Source organism: Populus euphratica, unplaced genomic scaffold (genome assembly GCF_000495115.2).
Source record: "Populus euphratica unplaced genomic scaffold, PopEup_1.0 scaffold87.1, whole genome shotgun sequence".
Taxonomy (NCBI): Eukaryota; Viridiplantae; Streptophyta; class Magnoliopsida; order Malpighiales; family Salicaceae; genus Populus; species Populus euphratica.
The window spans coordinates 1,017,916-1,030,256 of NW_011499900.1; the positions used below are offsets into that span (position 1 = coordinate 1,017,916).

A 12,341-nucleotide genomic window follows, 5' to 3' on the forward strand; every position below is an offset into this window, starting at 1 on the left:
TGTTACTGTTTTGCAGCCTCAGTTTCATCATGTTTAGTTTTTGCTTACTGAGGATTCCTAAATGTGTCTTAACTGAATAAATATCCTTCGATTTCGTTAACTTGGTGGACCATCATTTTGGGATCTTGCTATGTTCCCATATTATATTGAATTGAGAATTCATCAACTATCCAATTAAGGGATTGTTTCTTCGTTTTACTGTCAACCATAAGATTGAAGACTGAGGTGCGATTTGCAGCATCTTTGTGATATGATGGAAATAATGGACTGGAAAAGGCATTTGTACCCTTTGATGAGCAGTTAAGGGTATAAATATTTGAAGGATATTTTGGGTATTTTTGTATGTTTTAATAAATATAAATAAAAAGAGATTAGGGTTTCTAAGACAAGATGTTGATGTTTTTATGTTTGAATATGTTGTTTAAATCTGATTTTAGAATTTAGATAATTTAAAATATTTAATTAATATTAAATTGTTTGATGAAGGTATAAAATTATAGGTTTTTAAGGAATACGATAATTATTTTAGGATCTGTAATTTTAAATATTAACAGATAAAGATTATAAAATCATGATCAATCGATCAATTGGTTGACCTGATAGTCTTCATCAATTAGTTAATCAATTTTAATCGACTTGTTTGTTTGATGATCTTGGTTGACTAGTTGGTCAATTTCAATTAATTGATTGATCAAATAGTAGGGATTGATTGGTTTTTTTCAGGTTCGATCAATTTGAGATATGTTCGTATTGGTTTCATAATTATATTTTAGTCTATAATCTTATAGTTGTAATATTTTATGTTATTTCTTATGAGATTTTTGTATTTTTTTTTGTATTTGTTATAGGTTATGTTGATGTTCCTCCTAGCAATCTTTAGTAAGTTTCCAAATCTATATTTGTTTTTTTTTTGTGTGAATGACATGATTTTTAATATGCATGTAATGTAAATGTGGATATATTAATTATATGATTAGTATATCTAATTATTTCTTGAATATTTATATATATTACTTTATTTCTCGAGTATTCATTCATTCTTAAATCTACACTCACATTTTGTTGAATTAAATTCTACTTAATATGATATTTATTTGCTTTGATAATTATACAAATATTTATTTTGTCTTAATATCAAGATTCTTGTTAGAAACTTCATATTAATAAAAAGAAGTTAATATATATACATATAGTGGTCTGTATATCTAGCTGGTGAGGAGGTATCGGTCTGTGATAACTAATTCTCCCACAATAATCAAGGTCACAAACTTTGGTTGTTATCAAAACCTTATGGTTTCGTTTGTAATATGTTATTTGACAAGTATTCCACTAACATATACTAATATGCTATATATTGTTTTATTCTTTTGTTATATCTATTATATATATATATATATATATATATATATATTAAATATTATTTTCTCATTGAAATTGGTTGAACTCATACCTCTTTACTAATATTATTTTTAGGTTCTCATTTTTATTAGTAGGTTGATTTTGTTGAGAATTTCTATTTCTTTATCATTCTTGCCTTGCTTGTTTCCAACAAGCTTTTTCGTTTAGTCTTGGTTTTATATTATAATATTTCATTTAAAGTTTGGATTTATTTTTATATTATAGTAAGTATTATGGAGTATTATTTAATTTTATTGGTTTTGAAAGATAGTTTGAATGTTTATGAAATATTGTGAAATTTCATATAATTTATTAATGAAACTATATCTTATTATATGTAAGTATTAATTTTTAATTCACAATTATATTTTTATTTGATATTAAAAAATACATTAATAATATATACACATAAATTTTTCTATTCAATCTGCAATGAGAGAAGTTGAATAAATATATTAACACTTTAATTTTTTGTATTTATTGTCATGTGATTCTTGATATATTGAATTAAATACATGTATATAAAACTTTTGATTTATAATTGGAATTAAAAAAATATATTTAAAAAATTTGTATATTTATTTATTTATTTATTTACTAAAAAACTATCTCATTCACGGCAAAACACGGTTCCATAACTAGTTGAATGTTATTCTGCAAACGGTAATAAAAGACAAGGACAAGCAGATGAAATGCCATTTGATTTGAACTAAGCAGCACAGACAAATCTAGTGAAAGATACAAAGGCAAATTCTCACAGCAAATAATTTCCGGGTACAGAAATGAGTATATGGTTCAAACCCCTGCATTTTTTACATTTCTCCTCAATTACTTCGATTGTTCGATACCGCTAACATGGTGTTGAGGCTTGCCTGTTAACTTTATTTTACAAAAACAAATCAAAATTGGATGGTAATGTGTTCGGACTGTTTCAAAATGCTTTTCATAGAGAGCATAAAGCATCATTCTGATGTTTTTTTTTCCAACCCAAACACGCTTGTGTATAAATACATGTGCTGTGCTACCAGGCACCTAGATAAAAATCCAAGCGAACCTATCCTTTCTATCCTATTGAAATGACATTGTCCAAGAGAATTTTGGCTTACTGACCAGTGGCTATCATTATGGTTGCATGGCCAAGGCTTTCAACCCAAACAGGCAATGACCCTATAAAATTCCACCAGGTAAATTCTAAAAACTAGTATTGCTCTTCTAATTTTTAATACAGATGTTCCTGTGCTCCCGAAACAGTGTCATGTAACTAAAATTCTGTAAAATAAGGCAGGATCTTAAAATAAGCACGTGATATATTTCTCTAAACATGAAGCAGATTCAACTATATCAATACACAAAAATAATTTCCATCTAATGGCTCTCTGAAAATGTTAAATGAAACCTGCTCGGCATGATGGCAAAAGCCAGACGATCAAAACCAGGGAAAAAAAATTGCTCTCGTCACATGCAGCTTCACTGCTTCTAATCTAGGGAGAGAAAGAATGGGATCTTAAAGGGATAAGTTAAGACATCCTCAAGCACATCTGCAATTTTTTTTCAACCTAAAAGCCACACCCACCAACAAACTAAGCCGTACTTTTCTTGTTTCTAAAGTTCTCCTTCAGCAAAGCCAATTTTTTCCTGCACTGGTTTGCAGTTTTCCCAGGAACAGCAGCAGCAACCCGCTCCCAACGTTGAGAGATTTCTTTTGGGAAGGTTTTTAGAGCCTGAACCAAGGCTCTTTCTTGCACCGCAGACCACACGTCTTGGTCTGCACTCGAAGACACCCCATTTGCAGTAACCATGCCATCGGTTTTCTGCTTGTCTGTGTCTCTTGAAGACTCTTCTTCAGCAATCTTTGCAACACTACTTTCAGGTGCCAGCATCGCTGATGCCCCTTGTATTTCCTCTCTAGTTGTAAGCGGAGATGCAATGGATTGTGCAGGTTTCCTCTTTTCAAGAAAAGAATCAAAAGCTTTAGCTGTATCAGGCTTCTGAAGTAGGACAGTTTTAGTTGCTTTCAGAATTTCATCAACAGATCTTCCTGTACCAATGTACTCTGAAATAACCTCCCACCTCCGAGATGTTCCTTTAGGATATTTCTGCATTCCTTTCCTCAGAAGCTCAATTTCTTCTCGGCTCCAAGGTTTCTCCTTCTTTCCAGAGCTGCTTGATGGGGCTCTTCCATTGGACTTCAAAGAGCCATTCTGCTGTGAAATCTTTTTCTCATCCAGTTTACTGCTACTGGAATCATGATCACATCCACATGCATCTCTAAGCACTTTTGCTTGCTCTACCACTTCTTTACCTTCCATTCTGTCACATAAACTCCTAAGCTGCTCAATATCCAATGACATACAAAGATTTTCCACATCATCCTCACCAAGATTGAGCAAACACTGAGGCAGAACAGGTGCTGAAAGAGTGCGAAGACGACTCCGCTCTTTACGCAGAAGCTTCTTCTCTTTCTCCTTTAACTTCTTCTGCTGTAAAGCAGCTTCAGCAGCACGCTTTTCCTCCTCTTCTTTCTGGCGTCTCTCCTCTTCAGCAGCCCTTGCAGCTTCTTCTTCTTGCAACCTTTTTGCCAAAAACTTAGCTTCCTTCCTTCTTTGCTTCTCAGCTTTCCCCTCCTCCTTTCTCCTCAATATTCTTGGGTCTCTTTTATAAGCACTGTCAACAAGAGTGCGTATCCGTGCATAATCTTCCTTTCTAGCCTTTTCTGAAAGCTTTGCATTTTGCCTCTCCATCCATCTCTTATGGTCACGAGACTCAGCTTGCTCAAGATCAAATTCATCTGCATGAGGGAACTCTCTCCAGCTTTTAAAGCTGTACCAAAAATTATAAAAGCTATCTACTTCTTTTAAAGAAGTGTTCTCATCACCTAAAGATGGGATTGGTTGGTTAACTGACCACCGCCCATTCCTCATAAAAGCAGGACCAAAAACCTTGAAGAAGTCCTGAGGGGCACAGTCAGTGGGAATTTCATCATCAAACTCATCTGTGGAGTCGTATATTCTTCTCTTCACAGGATCGATCAAAGCTTCATATGCTTCTTGGATAGCTTTAAAGTGGCTCTCTATTTCATACTTTTTTGCTTGTTTTGCTGCCTCAGTTTCCTCAGCAAGAAGAATAGCAGCCTGTTTGTCTGGGTGATACTTCAAAGCAACCTCACGATAACTTTTCCGTATCTGTTCTTCTGTGGCAAGATATCTCAAATGGCCTAAACCCAGCATGGCATAGTGATCCTGTTGCTTATCTCCAGATCCAGTTTTCTTTTTACCTTTGGTGCTGTAGGATTCAGATGAAGGCATATACGATTGTTCTTTGTCTTTGGACACTTTCTGATCTTCACTTTTTTTGTCTTCCTCCTCCCAACCAAGGAGTTTTAAAGCAGCAGAGTGATAAGCATGCCCAGCTGGTTCATATTTTAAAGCTTTGATTGGAAGGCAGTTTGAGGAAACATGTACTGGCTGTCCATCTATGAGCTCTTGTGAGTAAGAAATAAGCTGCAAACGAGTTTGGATGGCCATGGCTTTATAAAGGCTGCAGAAATAAAAACACGTGCACTAATACTGATCTCCAAGATTCACCTCAGTTCAGCACCCTGTTCAGCAATTGTAACTATCTTCAAGCTGCACTGGAAAAAAGCTTCAGTTAGTAAAATTCATGCAGAAGAAAGTACATAGATTAATAGGTAGTGACAGAACATAAACTTTTAGCAACAATTCAAGGCATGTGCATTGGTCAGCAAGTAGTAGATTACAGGGACATTTAACACACAACATGCCCAGTTGACAGGTATATGGAGTACCATAAGTCCATAGAAAACAATAAAAAATACACTGTTGAAAGCCACTTTGCACACCCGAAAATGCTTTTTATCTGATGGAACAAAATTTGATAGCTCCAACACACATAAGAAGCCCATAGAAAAATTGCAATTTCTGATGCCCAGCCACAAACGTTAAGATAATTTGGGCACAGAGAGAGGTAGAATGAGTCACGTTAGCAGTAAATAATCTAGCAATCACATCTCCAATAAACCAGAGGCCCAAGAACTAGCTCAGCCTATCCTTAATTTTAGATTTTACAGAACAATCTATGCACCCATACACTTTCCTATTGCACAACTATGTCACAGAGCAAACAGGCAAATTTTAATTTTCTATTGAAAATTGAAAATTTTGTAGAAATTAATAAGAATCATTAAAACACACTAAAAAAAATAAGGGCAAGAATCAACAACATGCAAAGATACCAAATTTGTGCAATGCAAGTTGGTACAACTCCTGAAGGACAATTACAGCCCTCATCAAACTCCTCAAAAAAAATCATCACCCAACGACACTCATGGGTTCTTGGATTTATTCCAGGAAACTCTCATAAGCTTTATATCCTTGTAAATAGCCTTCAATGAGTTCATATTAAGATCAAAACACACAGCCCTACCGTTTACAAATCATTTCAGCCTACATTGAATTAAATAAAATTGATGACTAAATCAACCCCTTCTCAGAATCACTGCCAACCTTAAACACAAAATCTAAGTTAATTAGTTAATCAAAATTAAGTTAACACCAGGGTAATCTGTAACTTCTCTAACGTTATTCAACACAAACAATCTTTTAACCCTCAATATTAACCAGGTTTACGAATACAAATCATCAAAAAAAAAACCCAAATTTTGTAATCAGTTCCCCTTTCAAAACCAAAAGAAAAAAACAGCTAAAATCAAACAAATATATATAAAGAACGAGACTTTACATGAAATCAGACCAAATAAAAACGATCAATCAGATATAACCACAAAAATACTTCAATAACAAACAAGAAACATGAAAAGTGAGCAATCAGAGTCAAAATATTAACCAAATATATATATATAAAGCAGAGAGTATTACCTGAGATTGAGGTGTTCGTTTATTTATTACAGAGAGAGCTCGAAAAGAAGGCTCTCTTTTTCAAGAGGGAGATGTTGTCGAGGAGACAGGTTTTCTTGTGATATTGTGAAAATGGAGAGGAATTAGGGTTTTCGAGAGAGCCGCGAAGCAGTGGCGATGGCCAAGACGGAGATGAGAGAAGGGACCAAGTAGAGGATCCCCTGTTGTTGGCTGCCGCTTTCTTTCAGAAGCTCTCTCTTTTTTATTTGAGGGTAAAAAACTTCCATCCCATATTTATAGATTTATTGATACTCACTTCTATCCTTATAGTTTCTCATTTTACAATATTGCTCTTCTAACTTTAAAAAAGTTTCAATTTAACCCTTTATTGTTAAATCACATGCTTTTTAAATTTGGTTATTGATGTTTTTTTTAGGTTTATAATTTTTTTAATAACATATATGTGGACTTGAGAGGAAAAATGTTGAAAAAGGTAAGAAATGAATAGAATAAGATGTGAATTGTTAGTTAGTCAATAGTAGAGGGTAAGGTTGGATTTAAAAAAAAAAATATAGAATTAATTTATAAATTTCTTAAATTATAATGATTAAATATTGGTGCATTTATTTATTTGTAATAATTACTTTATTTTTTCTTGGAAGCCATATTTATAACTAGTCTTTCATATTTATGAAAGTAATTGACTTGTCATATGTGGGAACTTCTTTTTTTATTTTTGAATAACTTGACAAGGACATTACTTTAATTTTATTTTTTAATATGATTTATTTTTTATAAAAATTTCAATCATAGAAATTCAACTAAAAGTTGTGGCGCTTGGCATAGCTGCTAACCATAATTTTATGAAAATTTATTTTATTTTATTTTAAATTTATTTTTTTTTCAATCGCACGGCAACTACTTCTTCCAAGAAAGCCATTCATTTGTTTTTAGTATGATGGTTACCATCACTGGCTCATGCTGTACAATTCAATGTCGTTTTACGAGGGAGTGCTTTCAAGGAAGCCTCCGCGGTCAGCATTCTCCTTCTAGGTATAATCAGAGGCTTGAAAGTTGGGAAATCCATGATGTAGCAAATTTTGCCACATCCTTTGGAAGTTAGAAATCCTATGAAAAAGTGAAATCTGTTGATAAATCTTTGAGAAATGGTGAAGAACATAACTAAAACTTGTTTTTCTTGGAAAGACATGCAGATATGCTTCGATGTATTCAGTTATCATTTTTCTTAGTTAATTGACCTTTGTAATGGTCTTGAATACACTCCTTTAAGAAGTTGCCACATGCAATCATCCCTTTATTGAAGAACTTACAGCAAATACAATTTACAACAGGTTAAATGCAGAATGCAGACAGTCTATGCAAGCTAAATCCCCACAAGGAATAGATACCGTCAGTCAGCTCTCGAACTGTTCCAAACCCGTGAAGATGTAGCTCTGAAACCCTTCCTTGGGACAACAGAAAGTCGTTTGCTTAGTGGGTAGCAACTTATTTCCCATATCATCTGAACAGGTCTCCAGGCCACAAGCATTGCACAATACCTCCAAATCTGATTCCTGAAAGGACGATGCAGCTTTTGTGTTTCAAAAAACGTTAATCATCCAAATAATAATGCAGTTAATTCCATGTAGTGGAAATTGTACCTTCATCTTCAAGAGCTTAGATAGGTGTACCAGAGGATATGGATGAAGCTTGTAGCCGGCATTATTTATATATGACAGGGACAATGCTCGAACCTTCACGGTATGGGGAAAAAAGATTGTGACAAGAACCAGAGATTATAAAAGGCAAGTTTTTAATTCTACCAGAAATATAATGAATTTGCGAAGGAAGCCGAGAAATTGAAAACTTCAACAAAGGGAATTAACAGAAGGGAAAAAAAAGGAAAAGAAAGCTACACAAAGAATGCAAGAAAACGAGAGCAGCAGATTTTCAGAAATTTGAGTGGGGGGCAAGGGGGTGGGGTCGCAAATTAGGCCAACACTAATGTAGTAGTCGAATCCATTTAAGATCCAAAATACCAGAATGCTTTTCTTTTTTTGTTGGTGATAAAAAATGAAAAACCAGAAGGCAATGCTTATAGAAAACTGAACATAGCATTACCTTGTTGATGTAAGGTTCAAGAATACAATACTGCAGATAAGATGCCTCGGCAGATATGGTAGAAAAGAAACGCATATAGTTGCCCATCTGATAAAACCTGTTGAAACATAAAGAATGAAATTGTCCAAAACAACTTGAAGGAAAAAAGGAAGAAGAGAAAGACAGCATTCCACATGCTGAATAGTAACCAAATGGTGCAAAAAATTGATTATACCTTAGAACACTCCGGGCAAAACACATTTCTTTTGACCGTATAATTGGATGAAGCACAAAACAAAACCACAAAGAAAGTGACTCCCCCTTTTGATGAAAAATAGTTACAATTCAAACATTTAGTACCCAGTTGAAGCTGCCTTTAAGAATGCAGAAAAAAATTAACCACACTGATGAAGTAGAGATCAACCATGGGTTGGGTGTTAGAATCAAGATGAAGGAGCACGTAAAGTGAACGAAACTCAGCCTCATTTCTGTAAACAGTACCAGAATCTCGATTTGCATCATACAGATTATATAGAGACATCAGAGCCTTTGTAAGCTGCTCCATGTTGAGGTAATGCACTGAAGAAATATTTGAACTGCTATGACAACGTTGAAGCTTGAGGTGAGATATAACATGAAATTTAACCTGTATAACAAAATTGTGTCCAAATATCACCTGCACGCCTTAAATTCCAAAGTTTCAAATATTTAGAGTTAATGAAATATATTACTATCCAGTCTCTTCAAAGAGAATCCCAGCAGTATCCAGTAGAAATGGTCCATTTGCTTATTTTGGTTGGCCATCTAGATGAACTCAGTGACATATCCACACAATTATCATCTAGGAACATGAAAAAAACTGCTACCTTTCTTCGCCTATAATGTCCCAAAATGATTATACAAGAGCAAATAATAGAAAAAGAAATAGCCTTAATCATTTACAGCTGCTATCACTTTATCAACAAATAGCACAACAAGCTATACTATTTTCTCAGAAAATGCCAAATGCTAGTAACTATTTATTGATTCTTATGAGAAAAGTGATTCTAGTAACCCAATTCATTATACATATATTGAACTTCATGAAAGAACAAGTCAATCACCCTATTGCTCTGTCACAAAAACTTACTGATGAGATGGAGATTTAGAACCATACCATTTCCTCATACATGTAGATTGATTTATCATCAACAATATTCTGCATGCTTAGATCTTGTCTTATAGACCTTGTCCTATCAAAAATGAAGTCATGAACCACTTCAAAAGGATGGTCTGTTGAATCCAGCAAATTTAAGAGATAGGCCAAAGTGTCTTCTAATACTGGAAGTGGCCGCACATCAGATGCTTGCATGTGCTTGGCGGATATAGTTCTGCAAAACTAGTGAGGGAAGTCCAAAGTGATGAATTTTGAATCTTATAAATGTTTAATGCACTATGAAACAACTAATAACAACATGCAGGAGACTCAAAAACACCTAATAACAAAAATGAAGCATCCTAACATTACAGAGAAAATAAACGCATCTAACATTGTCCAAAGATGAAAAGAAAAGAAAGGTGGCAACAAATAAATTAGAATCTAAATGATTATGAAAGAAAAGAAAAGGAAAAGTGGATAACATACCAAAGAACTATTAATAGTACAAAAACATTCTACAAGAATCACGTGAAAGCTTCCAGTTACATAAATGAATCGAAAAGATACATAACAAAAAAATTGGATGGAGATCATTACTAAGGCACTTATGGTAATGATGATAACTGATCCAGTGACTTCATAATAGCAAACAATTGCAATGTAGAAGATGTCATCCAAAGTAGAAAATTCCTCTGTTTTTTTATATGTCGAATTGGTTACAAAAGTTAATGCATAACAATTTAGAATAACTTCATCTGTGCATAAAAAAAATTAATAAATCAAGGCCGCCTAAGAAATTAAAGTCTTTGTAAAATGTCCTAAAATATGATAGAGCTCACTCCCAATACATTGCCCAATTTCAATTAGCTTGAATTTCTCAAACCTATATAATTGATAGCCTTATCAGACCAGCAATTCCGAAGCAGATTTAGAAAACAGTTGCAAATGGAATTGCTAGTCTGGCAGAAGACTAATCTCTACAACTAATAGACAATCGAGAGAGTGAGATTTCTGGCAAAATTGATATGTGTCGAGTGTAATAGCTACTATTGTGTATAGCTTATGGTGTATTTAGAAAATGTAACACACTCTTAAAGAAATGCCAAAAGGAAAGTAGAGGAAAAAACTTGCACTGCCAGAGGAGGTTGTGATTCAGTTGGTTTCAGTTAAAAGAAAAGTGGATGGAGACAATGGCAGAAAGGCATTCTGGAAGCACATAATGGTGCACGCAGGGATGGGATGAAAATGTTCCCGACAAGCTTGAACCCAATGCTCCTTGAAACAGCCAAAATGCAGGAACTTGGAGCAGTGCACTATGATCAATTTATATTAGAGGAAAAAATGATAATGAGGTCAGCAGACATAATAGGTGACTTACCTTTTTGACTGCTAAGGCTGGAGATGATTTCCTGGGATTTCCATTGAGCCTCTCAAACACAGCTAAATCTTGCAGTCGCTCTCGTTGGTACCTTTCACTCTCTATCATCACAGAGATGAATATATAAGTTGTCTTTGGAAAATAATAATAATAAAAAAACCCATAAACACTTCTGACACTAAAAACTGTCCCACCAAAAAAATCAAAATAGCACGACTGCCGCTGCTTCATTGAAAAATCTCGTTTCTTTCTTGAAACTAAAGAGAAACTTCCAAAGCACTTGATCAAATGTATAGCTGAGTGGAGCAAACATTGAATAAGAAAATCCAAGACAGAAGGAATCATAACTAGATGCTACAAAAAAACTCAACCTCAACGTGACTCAATTCATTCGCTCCAACACTAAATCGGATATCTAACTAAATAAAGCAAATCTGACAGGGGATATCTGCTCAAGAAGATAAAATTAGATGTCCTGGACAACAGAAAAGAATAACACATTGATCACTCCCCATCAAGCATGATTTCTCGGTCTCTCACGTAGCTAGCTTCCTCTCATATGTCTTTATAACAGCTTCTCGTCAAGATATACAGGTTAAAAGGGAGAGCAAAAATGGATCAATTTGGCAACTCACTTGCCACAAAGACCTAATGTCACAAGTTCACCTGAAATGCAAGACTATCTCAATCTAACAAATAGTCCTTCACACACTGCTGCCATTAATCAAAACAAAGAATAGAAACAAGTGCAAGACATACAAACAAAGAGACCCGACTCTTCCATTTATGACTAATAAAAGAGAAATCCAGCAAATGAGAAATTTCCCTGCTAAATTCTAACATACACCCATTTCGACAACGAATCTGTACGGATTCCCTCCTCTCAAACATTCACCAATAAACACAACAGCAGCTAGGACTGAATCAAAATTTTGCCTCCACGATATAAAGAGTGAACACTAAGCATCCAAAACCAGTCTATAACAAACGCTAAAATTTGACTCAAAGACTTAACCATGTAAAAGTTGTGTTTTTTGTTTCTTTTACCTGGGCACATAAAAGGGCAAGTTCCAATTAGTCTTGGAAACTCTAAAGAATCCGCTTCCTTATCTTCTTCTGTTTTGATTTTTGCTTTTTGGGTATTGCTGCTACTCGTGTTTCCTCTTCTGGGTTTCCATTGGGGATCATCATGGGCATTACTTCTATTGTTAGTAGCATAATTAGTGCCACTGCTGGATTCATTAAAGTTTGAAACTTTGGTGTTTCTGATCCTTGTTGATTGAGAAGAGGAAGGGAAAGAAGAATGGTTACCACGTCCCTGACGATTTTGATGGCTTCTCTCCATGGTTCGTTCCCTACTCCATAGACAGACAGCCAATAATGCTGTTAATTTGGTTACTTGTGGAATGGTAGTAGATTGTATGAAAGCAAGAGGACTTAATTAGAACTAAGT

The 12,341-nt window shown here is 34.4% G+C and overlaps 2 protein-coding genes across 2 annotated transcripts; both read right to left on the bottom strand.

The window, feature by feature from the left end:
- Positions 1–2,583: 2,583 nt before the first annotated feature.
- On the bottom strand, positions 2,584–6,552 carry LOC105132699 (dnaJ homolog subfamily C member 2-like). Its single transcript, XM_011036337.1, has 2 exons — positions 6,294–6,552; positions 2,584–5,024 (listed from the first exon to the last, which is right to left on the bottom strand). The coding sequence occupies exon 2, from the start codon at positions 4,920–4,922 to the stop codon at positions 2,979–2,981; it is 1,944 nt and encodes a 647-aa protein (XP_011034639.1). The 5' UTR covers positions 4,923–5,024; positions 6,294–6,552; the 3' UTR covers positions 2,584–2,978.
- Positions 6,553–7,482: 930 nt separating this feature from the next.
- On the bottom strand, positions 7,483–12,293 carry SAC3C (SAC3/GANP/Nin1/mts3/eIF-3 p25 family). The gene is made up of 8 exons (XM_011036335.1): positions 11,936–12,293; positions 10,889–10,989; positions 9,529–9,750; positions 8,797–9,018; positions 8,608–8,693; positions 8,394–8,490; positions 7,934–8,026; positions 7,483–7,846 (listed from the first exon to the last, which is right to left on the bottom strand). The coding sequence occupies exons 1-8, from the start codon at positions 12,231–12,233 to the stop codon at positions 7,688–7,690; spliced, it is 1,278 nt and encodes a 425-aa protein (XP_011034637.1). The 5' UTR covers positions 12,234–12,293; the 3' UTR covers positions 7,483–7,687.
- Positions 12,294–12,341: the final 48 nt, after the last annotated feature.

What these genes read in the sequence shown, in the direction of transcription:
- LOC105132699 (XM_011036337.1), bottom strand. Translation starts at nt 4,922, where the DNA reads ATGGCCATCCAAACTCGTTTGCAGCTTATTTCTTACTCACAAGAGCTC.
- SAC3C (XM_011036335.1), bottom strand. Translation starts at nt 12,233, where the DNA reads ATGGAGAGAAGCCATCAAAATCGTCAGGGACGTGGTAACCATTCTTCT. An exon ending in CAGCCTTAGCAGTCAAAAAG is followed by an intron (nt 9,751 to 10,888) that starts GTAAGTCACCTA and finishes TTCCCTCACTAG; the next exon opens with TTTTGCAGAACTATATCCGC. An exon ending in TTGAACCTTACATCAACAAG is followed by an intron (nt 8,027 to 8,393) that starts GTAATGCTATGT and finishes CATACCGTGAAG; the next exon opens with GTTCGAGCATTGTCCCTGTC.